General features: G+C 30.2%; 2 protein-coding genes across 4 annotated transcripts in view; both read right to left on the reverse strand.

The window, feature by feature from the left end:
- LOC129965522 (collagen alpha-3(VI) chain-like) overlaps positions 1–1,362 on the reverse strand; it is a 60,743-nt gene extending 59,381 nt beyond the window's left edge. For both annotated transcript variants that reach the window (XM_056079493.1, XM_056079492.1), the window contains exon 1: positions 1,240–1,362. The gene's annotated coding sequence lies outside the window, so the exon portion shown is untranslated. The remainder of the gene's footprint in view (positions 1–1,239) is intronic.
- A 5,574-nt stretch (positions 1,363–6,936) lies between these two features.
- The window catches only part of LOC129965689 (sushi, von Willebrand factor type A, EGF and pentraxin domain-containing protein 1-like), a 46,320-nt gene continuing 34,704 nt past the window's right edge, over positions 6,937–18,552 (reverse strand). For both annotated transcript variants that reach the window (XM_056079795.1, XM_056079794.1), the window contains 7 exons: positions 18,378–18,494; positions 17,300–17,509; positions 16,227–16,357; positions 12,884–12,992; positions 9,643–9,816; positions 8,931–9,164; positions 6,937–7,189 (listed from right to left, as the gene is read on the reverse strand). In XM_056079795.1, the coding sequence (XP_055935770.1) occupies positions 6,990–7,189; positions 8,931–9,164; positions 9,643–9,816; positions 12,884–12,992; positions 16,227–16,357; positions 17,300–17,509; positions 18,378–18,494 (1,175 nt within the window). In that variant the 3' untranslated portion in view covers positions 6,937–6,989. The remainder of the gene's footprint in view (positions 7,190–8,930; positions 9,165–9,642; positions 9,817–12,883; positions 12,993–16,226; positions 16,358–17,299; positions 17,510–18,377; positions 18,495–18,552) is intronic.

The raw sequence follows: 18,552 nt of genomic DNA on the forward strand, positions 1-18,552 counted from the left end.
ATGAATAAAGGGTACCTAATTTCATGAGAATTTACATACAAATTATTATTATTTAATTAAAGAAAAATAAATGCGAAACTAAGCTGGCATCGTTGATAAACTAATTTAAAAAAAATTAAAACTGTGTAAAAATAATTTCTGCACCATATGCTGGAAACTTATTGAGACAAAAACATTAAAATTTCTGTTATTTTTATTTAAAAATTTGAAATAACTTCCTTGATGGACTGAGGGTTATAGAGCATTTTGGACAAGCCTTACCTAACGCATTTTACGGAAAGTATGCCGGCTCAAAAACTTCATGATATTAAAATCCGAGGAGTGCTTTGAAATCTCTTGAAAGTACTTTATAATTTTAAACGAGCAATTCATGTATATATAAAAATTTATTTATTTCGGGTATCTCGGAAATGGCACTAAAGATTTGGATCAAATGTTATATTTACACACACACACACACACACACACACACACACACACACAAATTTTTATTATCAGTACACATATTGTTCTATGAATGTCACAATTAGTATTACATTGTTGTATGGATATCTCTTCTAATAAGTAAAGGAGAAAATACGCATGATTATGCTGTTATTATATTACATTTCTGGGAGACTTTGCGATAAGCTGGTTCGCCGGAGTTATTGGGTATATTTTTCAGTTAAATAGTTTCGATGAAATTTTCATGTTCATAATTCCGTCAAATCGTCAGACATAAAAGCAGTACTATTTTAATAGTCTCACATATGTTCTGTTCATTGTATGTATGAATATTTGTAAAGGATATCAGTTTCACGACATTATAGCGTTTCAAATATCTTTTAAACTTAGCGGTATTGTAACTTCACTTTTTTATAAGTTCTTTGAGCTTCATAGATATTAAAGAAAGACCATCTTTAACAATAACAAAAAAAAAAAAAAAAAAAAAAACAATATTAACACTTTCAACAATAAAAGAAAATCACCCGATTGAATATTTGATGACATTTTGACAATATTTTTATGAAATATACTTAAAAAATGTCGCAATGAATACACGTTTCTTATAATGAAAATTGCACTATTAGCCACTAATATTTACATTTCATAATCTGCATTATTTTCTTCTGCGAGCTATTAAATTTACGGAAAGCATTTGAAAGAAGATTACAAATAAGAAATCAGACATGTTTCTTGTTGTCTGAGTTCCAATAACATAGCAAATAAGAACAATCTAAGCTAACAGATATTACTTACCTAAAACTGAATAAAAATAAATCAATCTAATCCAATTTCAATGCCCTCTGCAATTGAGAAATATCTGTTAAATATCAATTTGTGATGTGTTATGGAAATTACGTTGCTTATATTGCTCTTTCATCAGCTCCAGAAGAATATCTTTGCTTCATCTGTTATGGCGGGTAATAATCACTACGGGTCAAGACTCACCGCCCTTGCGCTGATGTAAATACAGATAACAAGAGAGAAACATCGGACTTCCCTAAGGCTGTTAACAAACCAGTTTGTCAAAAGCATGGCTGAATATACAAAATTGGAAGTAGAATTCGAAATTGATTATTTATTTCCTTGTAAGATATATTTATTTTTAGATATTTCCTCAGTTAGAGGTGATGGTACGTAGATTTAAAACTGTGGAATGTAAGGTTTTTTTTTTCTGAGTCTCAGATGTCCCAAATCCACGGATAGGTTTGGAATGAAAATATTAGTGTGGCTTAATTGTTACTAAAATTTGATTATAATTTGATATCGTTATTATTATTCATTTAAAAAAATTGATAATACATTTTAGATATTATATATAAATAATGTTGATTTTTTTCCTTTATAAATTTTTCCAAAATGTAATTCTGTTATAAATGGTTTTAGAATTCATTGAAAACCCAAATTAATTGTTCTCTTATTAGAATAAATTGGTATGGAAAATAAATTTGTAAAAATATCTGGCAAAATCTTATCTGTATCTGTCTTTCATTTTAGTTTTTTTTTCCTTGATAAATTATAATTGTTTACAATTCTGATAATGTTGGCTTTTTATTGCAGTTTTAAAAATTATTTTTTTTCATATTTTTATTATTTTATTTTGAATATCTTGTTAGTCCACTTTAAATATCTTATTACTTTTATATGTTTTATGATTTTGTCATACTTGTTATGTTTTTCGTCTAGTTTTATTTTCTTTTTGCATATTTTCTATTTAAATTCCGATTTTTTTTTACAACCAATCCAGCATTATTTTATGAGAGCGTACATTTACAGTAAACTTTAATATTTTCTTACAGTTAATCTTGTGTTAATTTTTATTTGTTAAATAGAACCGGACAAGGAGTTGGTTGCATGCGCCGATATATTGTTGAATTTGAATTGAATTGTTGAATCTGTTTCCTAATTATTTGATTGGAATTAAGTTGGTTGGTTGGTAATTCAGATTAATTTTTTTTTCAAAACATCTAGTAGCAAAACTTTTCTTATTCGCAATGACAGCTTTAATTACTAAATTAGTTATGACAAGTACTGGAATCAAATTTGTGCAGGAAATTATTATAAGAGAATAAGATGGTATTAGTTATTAGCCTTTTTAAGCAGTGTAGTATCCCCCCCCCCAAAAAAAATAATTAGAATAAGCTACATTTTTAGTATCCCACTTCTATTCCCTCGAAACGAATCGGAGTGTACTATGAATTCGTGATTCTTAAAAATGCTTGCGTATAATATTCCATGAACGAATAGAGGTCATTGTGTGAATTCTAACATTGCTGAAATTTTTCCCCTAATCTCTGTTCAAACTTTCCATTTTTTTTTTCTTTTGCGAGAATTATCTTCATGAAAATATAAAAAGTAATTCAATTGCAGAAAATGTTGACTTGGTTTTCCTGAATGGATGTCTTAAATCCTGTTTGACTTCGATATTTTGAATTTTAACTCTTTATTGTTAATCTATTGACTCAGTCGAAGTTGGTGTTTCGATTATTAATCCATAGCTGATAGCATGCGTAATCGGAAAATGTTTCCTATTTATTTAGATACATTTGATATATATATATTTTTAGGAAAGCTTGGTACTACTTAACTGTGATGCGGGCTTGATATGCACGCTTTGAGGAATATCGATGATGTTGGGCAAAAAGAAATTCCCTTAAATATAATTAACTTAGGAACTTTGACCCGGCTTTAAAATTTACACAATAAATAAAATACGTTTTTTTTTTATTTTAAAATGAACATTAGGATTTACAGTAGCAAAGCCAAGAAGGAAGCTGTTATTTCTGGATTATAAGTCATATCACTGACTCTCTAACCCGCACGAAGGCATACGGATAAATAAATGCTGAATGACTGGACCGCCGCAACAGCAACACTAATGGGAACTATGATTGAGTCCTAAGGGCCATTACCGGCCACGGTACAACCTTTCCCTAAAGAAGTACATCCTGACATTGGTGGGAGGAGTCAGACTCCAACCTTTTCGTGTACCCTCCAGAGGGGCGAGATCCAATTACCATACCGGAAGCATCTCATCCTCATTTTGAGGTGCCATCCCGGGGGTTATTTCTGGACTAAAAACAAAACATCGTGTTTAAAATTTATACCCGGTTAAGGGGAAATACAACGCACTTCATTAGATAAAAAATAAATAATTACTTTAACAACTGATATTAAAAGGCAAATTTAAAAGCATAGAACACTATTTTGATTCAATTGGCAATCAAAATGCTTTATAATTTAACTGCAGCTTAATTATAAAGCATTTTAAAGCTGTACAAATTTTAACAGTTGATTTCACAAGCCGAAAAACTAAATTAATCTTTAAAATTTAAACTTAAGTCAGTAGCAGATCAGCTTAACATCGCTTTCTGTTGGCAACATTAAAACATCGCTTTCTGTTGGCAAGGAATTTTGATTCCTTTTACATATTCCTATGTATTATTAATACATGGTTTTGCATTTTTTCCACGTTTTCAGAAATTAACTCTTTCTATTTTATCTTCAAAGACTTTAAAGTTTTTGAAATATCATATAAATTTCCCTTGTTGAATTTTTTTATAAAAAATTCTATTTTTTAATATTTTACATAAATTTTTTACTCTCTAAATAAAATGTAAGTATTAATTACAGGAAAGTAAGAGATCCATTATTGAAAATTCAGTTCTGTAAAATATCTTTGGTCAAAATATGCTATGATTTTATAGTGCATAAAGAAATTTTCATCAAAATATCTTTTTTTACCCATGAATTTAATATCAAAACATCGAATAGATTCTTAATTAATTGATGTATTGTACCTGATTCTAACACATGTGCATAAAAATACAGATGTGTAATAAATTATAAATAATTAAAAATTCGATAAAAATTTCTTTTGAATAAAATGTTTTTTGGCTTTTAAATTTAATAATTAATAATAACATAGCTTTCAGGACATATTTTTACTATTAAAACAATTGAAAGTAATAATGTTATTACATAAAGAATTTTTTTTTCAGTTGTTATCGGTGATAAAGTGCTTGCATTGAAATGTTCAAATAAAACAGTAATTTTTATCAATTTAAATTTGATCAGCACAACGAAATTCAATGTTATCATTCTTTTTCAGGAGGTTTAAAATCCTTGCAAAACTTCTGCTTTTACTTAGAATGAAATATAATATATTCGTATACAAACATAATGTAATTTTTAAACTGTTTTCATTGAAGTGATATTATGGAAGGCAATTAAAAGAAAATATTGTAATTTCCCAATTTTTCTTCATAAAGAGAAAGTATTGTAATAGTAAAAAAAAATTACTTCTAGTTTTCAATGAAACCTGTGACCGATAGAACTAATTTTGGAATGAATTCAATTTGAATACTATAATTCAATAATTCTAGAATTTAGAATATTTAATTTTTGAAATATTTGGAATATTTCTTATTTATTTGCATATTTCACAGCAAAGACTTTATCATCGATTATAACTACGAAAAAATTGCCTGTAATAACGGTAAGCTTTTCAATTAGCTTTTGTTTCTCAAAATTGAAGAGTACTAGGAATCTCGAAATTTGTCTACGAAAGGTCTATGCTTCTCTAGTTTGTGAACAGGATAATTCAAAACTGAAAGACGTGAAATGAATTAAAATTTGGCATATCATTTAATCATTAGAATTGTAAATGAGTATTATCTATTGAATCCGACTTTCTTTTAATCGGTCTGTCAGCTAATATTAGTGGACAAAATGAAAAGAAAAATGTTAGAAGGTAAATAGCAAGATAGGCAGACAACTGCGTATGGATTTCATTCAAAATTTTATAAAAAAAATCTACAAATTTAGTTGCAAGTTCATGTACAAAATTTCCGTCTAAATCAAAGTGGTTTAGAGTTATTGTATTGACAGACAAATAGATATTTAGTCATAAAGCTGAAAATGTCCATTTCAAACTCAGGAATCGCAAACGTGGAGATTCGTAAAAATTTCGAGTTCGTATTTTTTGACGATTGCAATATTCTCTCTATAATTCGTATAATTAATTTTTACATCTCATTTATTGACTTAAAAACCTGAAACATGATAATACTACCACTGCGGCAGAAACAACTGAAACTGCTTCTTTTGCCATCAAATGTTAGAAATTTAATTAATTAATTAATTTAATTAATTCATCAAAGGCTAGATCAAATTTAATTGCACTAAATGTTGCAGAAACGTTTCTGCAACTTAGCATGCAGCAGAGACGTTTCTGCAACCGACGAATTCTTTGATCAAACGTTTGAGTCAAAGTTGAAAACATCAGATAGCGTCAGTTTGTCTTCTATTTAGTCAATACTGAAACATAGAATCGATGGGCAGTCAAGATAAATCATCCAAATTTCAAAAATGTTTCTTGTTCATCGTCTTAAAATATGTTGTAATAGATCCTTTTAATAAGTCGTTAAATAGAAATTTTATTAAAATGTTTAATCTCTAATAAAAATATTGAGGATAGTGTAATTATTTTCTTTATAATAGGCTGCTGGATAAGTTTTCATGACAAGGATTTTGAATCAATTGATCACAGGTTTAACCTTTTAACCACTGACCAGGCCCAGTAGATCGAACAAATTTTATCCCGGAGGCCTATTTTGTTTCAAACGAAAGGCGCAAAATGTAAAACAAGAACATCTTTAGTGATAACTCGTTTTACAACCTGCCCCCCTCGTTTGAAACAGAATCCGGACAGACAAGATAGAATTTGTCAGGCAGGTTGGACCAGATGAGAGTGAAAGAGTTAACAGCAAATAGACTGTATATATGTTTCTAGTACGTTATGGGTATCATCTCCTTGGTGTGCTCTGGAGAGTTGGATGTCCGTCTTATAATCTGACTGTGTCTCCTAACTACGAGATCCATTCCAATTAAGGTGTCTTGAGATTAAAGATGAGATGCTATTCTGCTTAAGCTAACTATGAATTCATCGTGGTAGATGAGATAATGGATAAGGAGAACCACTTTAAAACTAAAACAAGGGCTTTTATTTCATGTCGACATGAGAGATAGAAACCGAAGGTTATTGCCCATATTGATTTTTATGTATACACAGATACAAATTATGGTTGCAGCTAATATGTGGATATGAAAAAGTTACTGGTGGATCGCAGGTGGATAATCACTGAGATTTGAATCCGAGGTTTGATTCCATAGATCACCACAGCAACTTTCTGGTCATGGTGTGAGATTGAGAGCTTGTGTGTGCTACAGTGGAAACAGAAAATCCACCGATTGAGATGTAGTTAGCTATTGTGTAGCATTTGCTTGTGTATGCTATAGTGCCAAACAGAATTGATATGTAGTGAGTATCATTACATTTAAAACTTAATCAAAATCCTCAATTATTAAATATAATGCTACAATAAAGAATAAACTATTTTTATTATTTTATTTAAAAAAATAACACAACAAGAAAATTCATAGTGTTCCAAATGAAAAAAAAATCCTTTTATTCAATCACTGCAAATAATGTATAGAAGAAAACTTCAATTTTTTGAAGGAATGTAGCTGGTAACCCAATCCACCAACTTTTGAACACGCGTATAGTATCCGTATGTGTTCTCTAATCCACATCCTACACCCCAACTGACAATTCCAACTTGAGTATAGTAAGTGTATCCATCTTCATTTAATCCGGACTGCATCAATGGTCCTCCGCTGTCCCCCTGGCAGGTGTCATTCTTACCTTGTAATGAAAAGAATTATATATATATATATATATATATATATATATATATATATATATATATATATATATATATATATATATATATATATATATATATATATATATATATATATATATATATATATATTATGGAATAAAATCTAGCTTATGGCAATTAATTATTATTACCAAGAATTCCAGTTAATTATTATTCGCTGGTGTTTTTGAAAGACGCGCTATACACGTCTAAACGATTGTGTTCTAAAATCGTCGAAGTCGTGTTGGCCCTAACACGTCTAATTGATATTGTTTGTTGCAGTTCAGTTTCAAGTTTCATCGTGGTTCATGAAAATATACAAATGGGGGATCAGCATTAGGGGCAAATTGTGAGGATAGTACTCAATGTCTGCTACTTTAGAAATATTCTGTTAGTCTGTGGGGACTTCCAAACTTTCGTACATAGCTGATTTCAATTTTTTTTTTTAATATCGTATCCCCTCTGTCTTCCTTTATTCATAATAGTGTTTATCGGTAATATCTATGATATCACTTGTATGATTGGATTTCAATCTGACTTCTCAAAATAATACAGTAAAATAAATTAATGCAAGTCTATTATATTAAGACTTTATAAATCCGTGATACATGACCAGTTTTTCAGTGAAACTATAGGTTATTTTTTGATTGGCTGATTTATATGATATGAATTTTTTTTTGTTTACTTTCAAGCAACTTATTAAAAATCTGTTGGAATTTGGTGTATACAAATTTTTTTATGATTTTACATTAGATAAATTTTTGAGTTATAGCGTAAAATCTTATTTAGCACATAAACAAAGTAGGTGCCTGTGCAAGTGGTTAAAAGCTTTAAATCATGATTTTTGAAATTTAAAGAATATTGAAAGAAATCGCAGATATTGCTTTAATTATCTGGATTTAATAAAACGAGAAAAAAATTTAGAAAGTCAAGGGAAAATCTCAATTGCACTTTACCCATTCAAAGCCTAATTGTTACTTCAACATAAGAATTCTTGTGCATGGTTGAATTTCTGTATTGAGATTTTCAAACCACCAATTCAAAAGAGTAAAATATGAATGAATTAATTTAAATTTTCAAAATGAAAATGGCAAGTTATTGCGCAATTTTCAACGCTTTTGTTACAATGAATTTGTCGACTATGTTCATTTTAACCCATTAACTGCCAATATTTTTTAAAAATTGTTTTGGTTAGTAAAATTATATATATGCACAAAAATTAGTGTAACAGTATAATTATATTCAAATTATATTTTGATTTGAAAATATCTGATATTTTTGAAACACGATATCTTTATAAAATGAGCAATAAAACCATTTCATCAAAGAATAAAAGACTGAATACGGAACAGATCGTTTCTATAACCTCTAAATTACATGTATAATATGTTCTAATGCATTAGTACTACACATAAAGCAAAGAAGTTAGCAAACGTCGTTGATTGCCTTTGAGTCCCATAACGAAATTGATCTTTACTTTTCAATGCAACAGCTTAATTTTACGTATATATATAATGAATTACCCTTAAGGTAGCCAACATGCAAATGTCAGCAGTTATTGTCGCTTACTGTTGGTTCGAGTGGATTTAGTATTTAAAGCTTGCTTTTTTAAAATTTTGATAATTTATAAATAAGCTAATATGTGCTTAAATCCATTTAAATTTGAATTTTTTTTGCAAAGGACCTGAAATTATTTCTCATTTTGAATGCATTTCAACTCACCTCTTCCATCTCCGGCACAAAACATGCGTTCAGTAAAAGCGTTTTCAGGTAAATTTCTATCAAGTACAACCCTTCGACACCTTTCCTCCGGCTGGATGGGAAGTACTATTTCCTTCAACTGATCAACAGGTTGGATGTCAACGTGTTCCATTACATTTACGATGCCTGTATGTCCCCAGCCTATAGCTATTACACTTTCCCCTGGTTTGTAGAGACTTGTATCAAGTGGTAATTCTGAAAAATAAGGAAATGAAATTGAAAAAAATTAAAACTGATTACTTATAATAATTAAAAATTCAACATATGAATATTGCTATGAAGTTTTGTAACACACACACACACACACACACACACACACACACACACACACACACACACACACACACACACACACACACACACACACACACACACACACACACACACACACACACACACACACACACACACAGAGAGAGAGAGAGAGAGAGAGAGAGAGAGAGACGATTATCCAAAAATAAGAAACAAGTTTAAATTTTTTTTAATTTCTAAGAACGACAATAGATGGAGACACATATAATATATAGCTGAATTGAAGTTTTTTTTTGCGCTTTCAACATAAGCTCCATTTATTATGAGATAAACATCGAATGGGTCCATTTCTTGCCATTCATGAAGTAACTAGTCTCTAATCATTGAACTTAAGTGGTTGAACCCACCGTTTCAAACTTACCTCGAGGTGGCAAACATATTGGTCGAATTAAGTCGGTATATTCCATTGGCCTTTTCAGCTGAAGCAAAGCGATATCGTAATCAAAGATCTTTCCATTCCGGTAGCCTGGATGGACAATGATTTTCTTAACTTCAAATTCTTGCAAAGATGATTGATTTTTCACATCAGTCAAACCTAGAATATAATGATTAAATCATGATATCACATTTTGCACTAATTGTTTCTCTTCCTGAATCTTATATTTTGCTGATATCTGCTGAAAAATGCCATTGGATTGTGTGAATTTTGATCGACATAAACTCAATGAACTATTTTGCAGAATGTTGTTTTCTATCTTTTTATTATTATTAGCATCGATTGGAAAATTTTAGTGCTCATTTTGTGAGCATACTAGAGAATACAGTAGAGAAGAAAAAGAGCATTATATAATGAGTAAAGTTTGAGTTTTGCAACGTTTGAAAATTCTGCAAGATTTGGCTGAACGTTTTTCTTATTATGAGAGGCTAACTAAGAGATAATAATATTAAATAATACTTTTTACCTCATACTTTTTACTTTACCTTTTCCGAACTAGTAGAAAGAGAAAGTATTATAATCGTCAAAAAAGTTCTCCCAAGGGATTTTGATAAATCTCCAAGTTTCAGATCGCTCCGATTTCGGAAAATTCGAAGTCAGATTCCGATTCAGATGTCTCCGAATTCGGATATAGATCTACCTGTTGGCTTTTAAACATTGTAACTTAAAAACGCTTTGAGTTAGTTTTGAAGTATGATCCTTAGAAGAAAGTTGTAGATTTCTGTTAAATTTTGAGCAAAATCCATTTAGGCGAAGTTTGTCTGTCCAGTTGTTCGATTAAAACTGAACACGAATACTTCAAAACTTATATCTCTAGATATAATTTTTTTTTTTTTTACATTGGTTTAGGATTTAAAATGTAGATGTGTATTATAATTAGAATTTATTTTGTCAAAAGGTTTAACCTTCTGCCGGTCTGCACTTTTGCTTGCATGTTAACTCAATAACTCAAAAACACAATGACTTAATGAATCTTAAGACTACAATTAAAGTTTTTATCAAATTCTGGTTACAATCGATTAGACAATGGGTATCCAAATATTTGTTCGAGTTTCTGGCTATATACGTATCAATCGCATGCAAGTGATTAATCGCAAAAAAAATATCATTAATATTTGCTCACTATACTCAGTAAAAGCGATTAGGGATGACGAATATTTTAAGAGCGGTTATTACGTAACCATTATCAAAAAATCACAAATACCAGTGATCAATACTTTTTAAAGAGGGGTGTGATTCAAATCCTTGATACAATCTTACGGGTGATATTTTGATTACAGATTTTGGATCACGATAGAAAGTAACAATCGATACTATATTACTGAAATTTACCGAAGCGGTGAATTCACTGGAAAGTAACAATCGATACTATATCACTGAAATTTACCGGAGCGGTGAATTCACTGGAAAGTACAATCGATACGATCTGTCCAATGGAAGCTCTCGAACGGAACAGAAAAAGAGAAATCTGTGAATGGATTGAAAAGTGAACGGACCGGTTATTCTTGGAATTGCATATCACTGAAATTTATTGGAGCGGTGACTTTACTGTAAAGTGTGAAGTCGCCGCTCCACTTCATGAGAGTGATTTTGACCTTCAGATATTCGCATTTGATGATGCACTATTCCATACAAATCCTTTTTAATTGCTTGTGACTTGACTTTGCATATAATGTTTACTGCTGGCGCCATCTATTGGTAGTCTATAGAACTAAAGTAATCAATTTAAAGAAATGACATATATATTTAATTCAAATTTTTCAGAAAATGGATTACTCCAATAAAGAAATTAAATAAATAGTTTTGAAAAAAAAATCAAATTTAAGAAGTAAGCTGAAACAGATAAGTTAATTCAATCACACGTTACTTAAGTATTAAATTAAGTAAATTAAATATTAAAGTAAATTATTAAGTCATATGTTATAGTAGTAGTAAGTAATTAAAGTAAATTAAGTATTAATTACAATTAATGAATTTTATATTTAATATTATGTAATAATTTTTAATTTATAATATGATTGAAATAACAGATATTTGGAACAAATATTTAAAAATAACAATAGCAAAATTATTTGTTATTCAAAAAATCGTGGATTATGCATCTCTAAAAGCGATAGAGTCACTCCAGATCGATGTCTCGTAAGTATTTACTTTCTGTGAATGGCAGGCAGTTGATGCATAATGTATCTGCTTCCTTTACTATACTACGTACCACATAATTTACATCAGTGGGGACGTTAAAAATAAAAATCTGAGCGCTCATGGCATTCAATGCCTTTCCCACGGTCCATTGTTTCATAACGAAAGGATATATAATCTTTATAAGAGAATATGCAAGAAGCTTCCGGGGAGACTTTCCGTACCGGTTTTTTTAAGCAACCTGAAATTCTTTCAATGCAACGAAAGATCTGAAGGGTATAACTATGCTAATATACTGTCTGATAATAAAAATGGTCTGCTAACTGACACATTAACCTTTCTGAATATTGTTTTGTTTTGAATTTATACATCGTCTGCTTGGATTCGAATTCAAAATTTAGAATGATGATATGATGAAGAGGAAGATATCTGAGCGGAAAAGTCATCATCCAAACATACATATTGGACACTGCCACCCGTAATAGTGTCACATAGAAATGTTTTAAAATTGCAAAATTTCTTAAACAATATTTTCTCTATCTTCTGTTTGATAGATTCGTTAGAAAGGTTAAGTTCTCATTAGGTTCTCACAAAGATTTGTTAGGTTCTCATGACTTAACTTCAGAAAAATTTCTATAGATCTTCGTCACTCCATAGAGATTAAAATCACCCTTCATTAAAAAGTAATATAAATATAGTACAACGTAAATAAAATAAACAATTTTCTGAAAATCAATAATTTTATAATCTATATTATAAAATTATTGTAAGATATTTTAATTAATTTCATTTATACTGTAATTTAATTAAATTTTAGATACATTCGAATATCTATGAAATAATTTTTGTTGCAAAATAATAAAAAACAAGTTTATAAGAAAAAAATCTTTAAAAGGGATATAGGATATATCTTACTGCCCTTCATATGATTAAATCAAGGATCTTTAATCCATTTTCATTTAACGATTTTTCTAGTCTATTTATCCAACGGACATAGTATTAATTTTTTTATCCTTAATATACTCACCTAATTTAACTATTATGTCTTTTTCTTCTCTCTTCATATTCTTCTTAAACAAACAGTGAGCTGCGGTTAATATAAAACTTTCATGTATAATAGAGCCACCACATTGAAACTATAAAGCACAAAAATGAATATCATATTATTTTAAATACTGTTATGCAATGATAGTATAATATATACTACTCACACATATATGTATGTAACATATTTTGATTGAAGTAGAATGCAGGTCCGAAGCAGTGAAGGGACTTGGTATTTTTAATTTCGTTTTATTCTATTCCGAGTGGTAGGCATGATTATATACAAGAAAACGCAGCGTGGGACAAAGCAGAAGAGCGAAAAAAGGGACGAACAGATGATGACTAGCCTTATATAACATAGGATTTCCAGCCACGCGCCGAGGGAATGACCTTTGACACCTTTTCAAAGGTACCGAAGTATCACTCTCATTTGAAACGTAGTTCTGATGGCGCATTATTTTTATTTTAGAATGAAGTTAGGAAGGGCTAAATTAAGGTAAAGTTTTGGAAATTAATTTGGATTAAATTAAGAGTTTAAAATATCATTACATGTAGATAAAAATAACTATATTTTAAAATTAATTAGTAAAACAATAAATATTATATTTAATATATTTTAGTATGCAAAACTGAACAACGGATTGGTTTAAGCGCCTTAACTTACACACGCACACGCACACACACACGCACACACACACACACACACACACACACACACACACACACACACACACACACACACACACACACACACACACACACACACACAAAACAACTAAAATCAGGAAAATCACCATATGGAAGCAATAACCTATACTTGAAAGATAAAGAAAACACAGTAACTTAAAAATGAACTAGGTGCATGCATAATAATTGCATATTCAGCATAAATAATTGTCTATTCAGAAGGAAAAATAGCAAAGGGATATCTTTTACTTCGGTTAAGATCTACCTAAATGTAATTAGGCAGATCAAGTTGATTGAAATATCCACCCTCATGTTTAAAATAATGCTGATCAATTCTTTTAATAGAAAATATATCTTTAAAAGCGCATTTCTTTCAATTGAAGAATGTTCTGTGGTCGACATGAACTTCCAAAAATGAATTTTCTGACATATCCTAAGAGATTTAAACCAGGAGAGCACAATGGTCAATTACTTAGTGTGATATCTTCATTTTCCTTAACTCTTGAACTGTGTGTGTCTATTGTTATCTGATATTATTTTCCATAAAAAGAGAGTTCACTCCAATATATATATAAGCAGAAACAAATAGAGAGAAGAATTAGTAGATGATGCAACAACAATAATAATTTAATAATAATAATTATTATATCGGATAGTAATTATTATAATATAACTTTAATAACTATTTGCAATAAATATTCTCACAATAAGTGTAAAGCAAAGTTTGACTATTTGTCGTATTAGCTTCCCAGACGTGTATGTCAGATAACGCTTATGATCTATTTTCCTGACATAATAGCAACTATTTTATAAAAATCCTACGGGACACGAAAAATACTTACATTGGTGAATGGAAACGTTTATAGCTTTATTATCAAAATATCGAATTTTTGAATGCATTAGTCCCGTTTTAATGACGCTGAGCTGTTGTCAGTTGATGGCAACAACGAATGCAGACCATCTTAGAGAATGCATCAGCCACAGTAATAGTTAATCGTTACATCGGTGTTCTGTTGCTTTATACAAATGCTGAGAATTTTGTATGATAACTAGTGTCTATATCGTTTCTCAGAAAGAATAACATATCAATCATTTGTCGTTACTTTTTTTTTAACCAACTCTCACCAATCTTTCCCATATTTGTGATAGCGTCTTGGAAAGAAGTCGAAGCTAGTGAAACGACATTCCACACTCGATGCATACTACAATGTTCACACTGAGCTTTTATTCAAGCTTGCGATCTAATTCACCCACGCGTGAAGCCGTCTAAGAATTTTTTTCTGATTATGTTGCATGAACATTAGAAGAACTTTCATCTTATGTATTTAATATCATCTTCATTCTTTTTTTTTTTGATTATGGTAATGCAGTATGTGCATTGATTGGACACAATTTATGTGAACTCATACTGAATACCTTGTTTACGCTGCTTGTATAAGTATATAGCCTATTCAATTGAAGTATTTGCTTGTTGTCTTCATCGTTATCAGTCCCAATCATAGAATTGTCAACCATTTTCAAAATTATATTCATGTTTAGAACTTGCATTCTAGTGTGTAAAAAGAACTAGTCGTTGAATGCGAAATTAAGGTTTTCTGTAAAATAACTTTCTACTGAAATACAGAAGTAAACAATTTGTTCTCTAAATCTACATTAACAGAAGGAAATTTTCTGTCATCAGCGAATTTTTCAGAAAAATAATAATGTAAAATAATTAAAGCAACCGACTGTCGAAACGGGTCGCGTAAAGAGTGGTCGTTGAAAATACAACATATTGATTTTTCTTATTAGTAAATAATCAATTCTGATTAGAATACTTTTTCAAAATTTCAGTGCTGTGTCAGTAAATGTAATCCACTATAAACAACATTTTAGTTTAGTTTAATTATATTAATGCCCCGTTTTAAAGCACCACTAGGGCTATTTCGGGACGGACCTCGTAATTTTGAATCGTAGTCAGATGACGAGGATGACACCTGAGCTGGCACCCCCTCTCAAATGTACCAAATCACACCAGCGGGAAGACGTTTGGCACCGACGGATTTAACGTGCATCAGACTTATTTACACGACTATTCTCCGGTGAAATCGGGTTTCGAATCTGAAGCCCACCGATTCCGGAGCTGAGATCTTACCGCCTGTCCCCCGCATCCTGTTATAAACAAGAAATAGTTTTTATTATTACCAATTACAATTATGCCGACAGTGTGCCTCCTGCACCAAAGTTAACTATCTAAAATAACTTATTTTCTGTAATGAGACTGGCTCTCTCTTTTATTTTTATGAAATTTCCCTGTTCGCCTTTTAAAGACTCAACAATTCCTGCCATAGATTCAATAGCATGCCATTTAGAGATTCATCGTTTGAATTACAAACATGTTGAATTATAAACAAAATGTAACCATCTATCACGAACTAAGATTTTTTTAGATGTTTTTAGTTTTCTTAAAAATACTAACAAAGAACTCACCTTTGCATGTCATACAAGCAAATTCTTTTCGAGCACACACTTAAGTAACATTTTTCATTGCGAGATTAAAAGAAAAGCAAAGGACGGACATTCACGATTTTTTCTTCTAGTATCTAGATCTAAGAAGAACGATTTACGAAATTCTTCCGAATGAATGAATAAATATTTACTTCTGGTTGCAACCCTGGTCCAACAAAATATAAGGCTGCCATCCAAGGCCAAGGATCAGTAGCCTGGCCGCCACCAACAATTCTTCCTCGACCTGCCAACTTTTCTAAGCCCAGACCACATTTCGAATAATCTGAAAGAAAAAAAAAAAAAGATTAGAAGAGACTGAAAAATCCAAAAAGACACAAAAAATTAGTTCCTAATCTTATGACTGTAGTTTGTTAAAAATTAAATAAAATTATTTAATGAATTTTAGTATCTTCTAAATAAAAACAATGGCCGATACAGGTTTTCTCAAAATTTCTTGTATAGTCTTTCAAAAAAAGTACTCGAACTTTTATCAGTACTGATAATCAATAAATGCTAAAATCGAAGTATGTCATTTGATTTTGTAATTTGACTGCTGTAAAAACATGTCATTCGCATTTTCAAAAGATTGTTTCTTTACATTTTTTTCAATAATCTTTTCAAAATTTGGATTTACAAATTGCAGTTTTTTCCCTTCTTTCAAGCGATTTTACATATAATATATCCTGAGAATATGTGAAAATACGCTACATCGATCCAAAAAAGTTGGAGAAATACAAAGAGAAATATCTAAAGATTATTTAAAACAAATGTAAAAAAAAAATGTCCGTTATTAAAATTTTTATGCTGATACTTAGACTTCATTAACTAATTGGATATAATTCACTGTTCAGTAATGAAATTACTGCTGAAGGAATGGCATCCAATTCTTTTTGAAATTGTCTCATTGAACGCGAGTGTCTGCAAGAAAAATATTCATATTTCGGAAATGTAGAAGTCCAACATCGTACTTTGGGCAAAATTTAACAAACGAATATGTATAATGAAATTAGAATAGGAAGTTTTGAAACTTCGAGCTTCGGAAATGAATGCATCCCTCATATCGATAATACACTAACTTTAAAAATATATAAAAATACACAATAGCAGTTCTGTTAAAAATAACAACACACTGTTTGTTCTTGCAGATATATAAGACTAGTAATATCTAAAAATGCAGATTTTAAAGAACTAGAGAGTAATGGGACCAAGGAAAAGTTTTACTCACCTACAGTTCCATTAGTGATTTCTTCAATTAAGAAAGCCAGTGTTGCATAATTTTGCAGGATAAACACATGTTCTTCTTTAGGATCTGAGGCTATCTTGTAGAGTGAGTCTTGAAGAACTGAATTTGTGACACCGATGCAATAGATTTCCACGCCAGCTTGCTTGAGAAGTTCTGCTTCTTCTTTTGGATCACCTCCCATATTCGCTTTGCCTGTTGGGAAGAGAGTGGCCATAAAATGCCATGACTCAAGTATGAATGGAAAGATTAAAATTGCACTAAGTCATTTTTAAAGAATTATTTAATCTAAAATTATAGTCATTGCACAAACCAAAATTCAATTATGTCAAGATGATTTTCCGAAAAGGAAACAAATTTAATGTTTTTCCTTGATTTTTTATTTTTTTACATTTTGCATGATGTTAATTTCTGGAAGACAAAGAAAATATATCCTTCACTGCAGTAATGAAATCAAAGCTTGCAAACTGAAACAGAATTGATCTTTTTCAGGACAGAATGTAAGAGAAAAAATGATTGCTCTCACTTTCTTAATGACGGTTTTTCTTCGTTTTTGTTGTTGATGATGTTTCATCTCCTTCGTATTTTTCAAACATCACATTTTCTCCTTGTTCCTATTTGATAACACTTTGATTCATTCTATTTTACTGCCGTTATGAGCGACCATTTTTACTATACGCATGGCGATCTATGCTCTCGTGAAAATGAACATGATCATTGTTAATATGTTGGTAATGGTACATAAGAATTAATATATCTAACTTTCCAAAATTTGTATAAAAATAAAATTGATATATTTTTCTACGTTATAATAATGTGTGAACTTATGCTTGGTTTTAATACTACTCATAATATATCAATGCTTTTTCTCATTAATTTATGCATAGATGTACAGCTGAATCTTTACTTTAAACAAAACTTGAATATTAAAAAATGAAGTTTTATTTTATTAGAATTATTTCCAAAAAAAGGTGTTATGATCCACAATATTTTACAGACTTAATAATTAATATTAGTTTTATAAAAACTTGAAATAAGGAATGAAATAAAATAATTATCTTACCATCTGTAAGAATGAATATGATGGATTTCATTCCTTTTTTCGAAAGCCATTTTTGAGTTAGAGGTATCAATTCTTGACGTATGTGAGTTAAGGCAGTATTTGCAGCAGTTCCTCCTCCTTGAAAAGTAAAAATAGGGATTAAATACAATATTTGTAATTATCAGTGGTTTTAAGT

This window comes from Argiope bruennichi, chromosome 4, assembly GCF_947563725.1.
Source record: "Argiope bruennichi chromosome 4, qqArgBrue1.1, whole genome shotgun sequence".
NCBI lineage: Eukaryota > Metazoa > Arthropoda > Arachnida > Araneae > Araneidae > Argiope > Argiope bruennichi.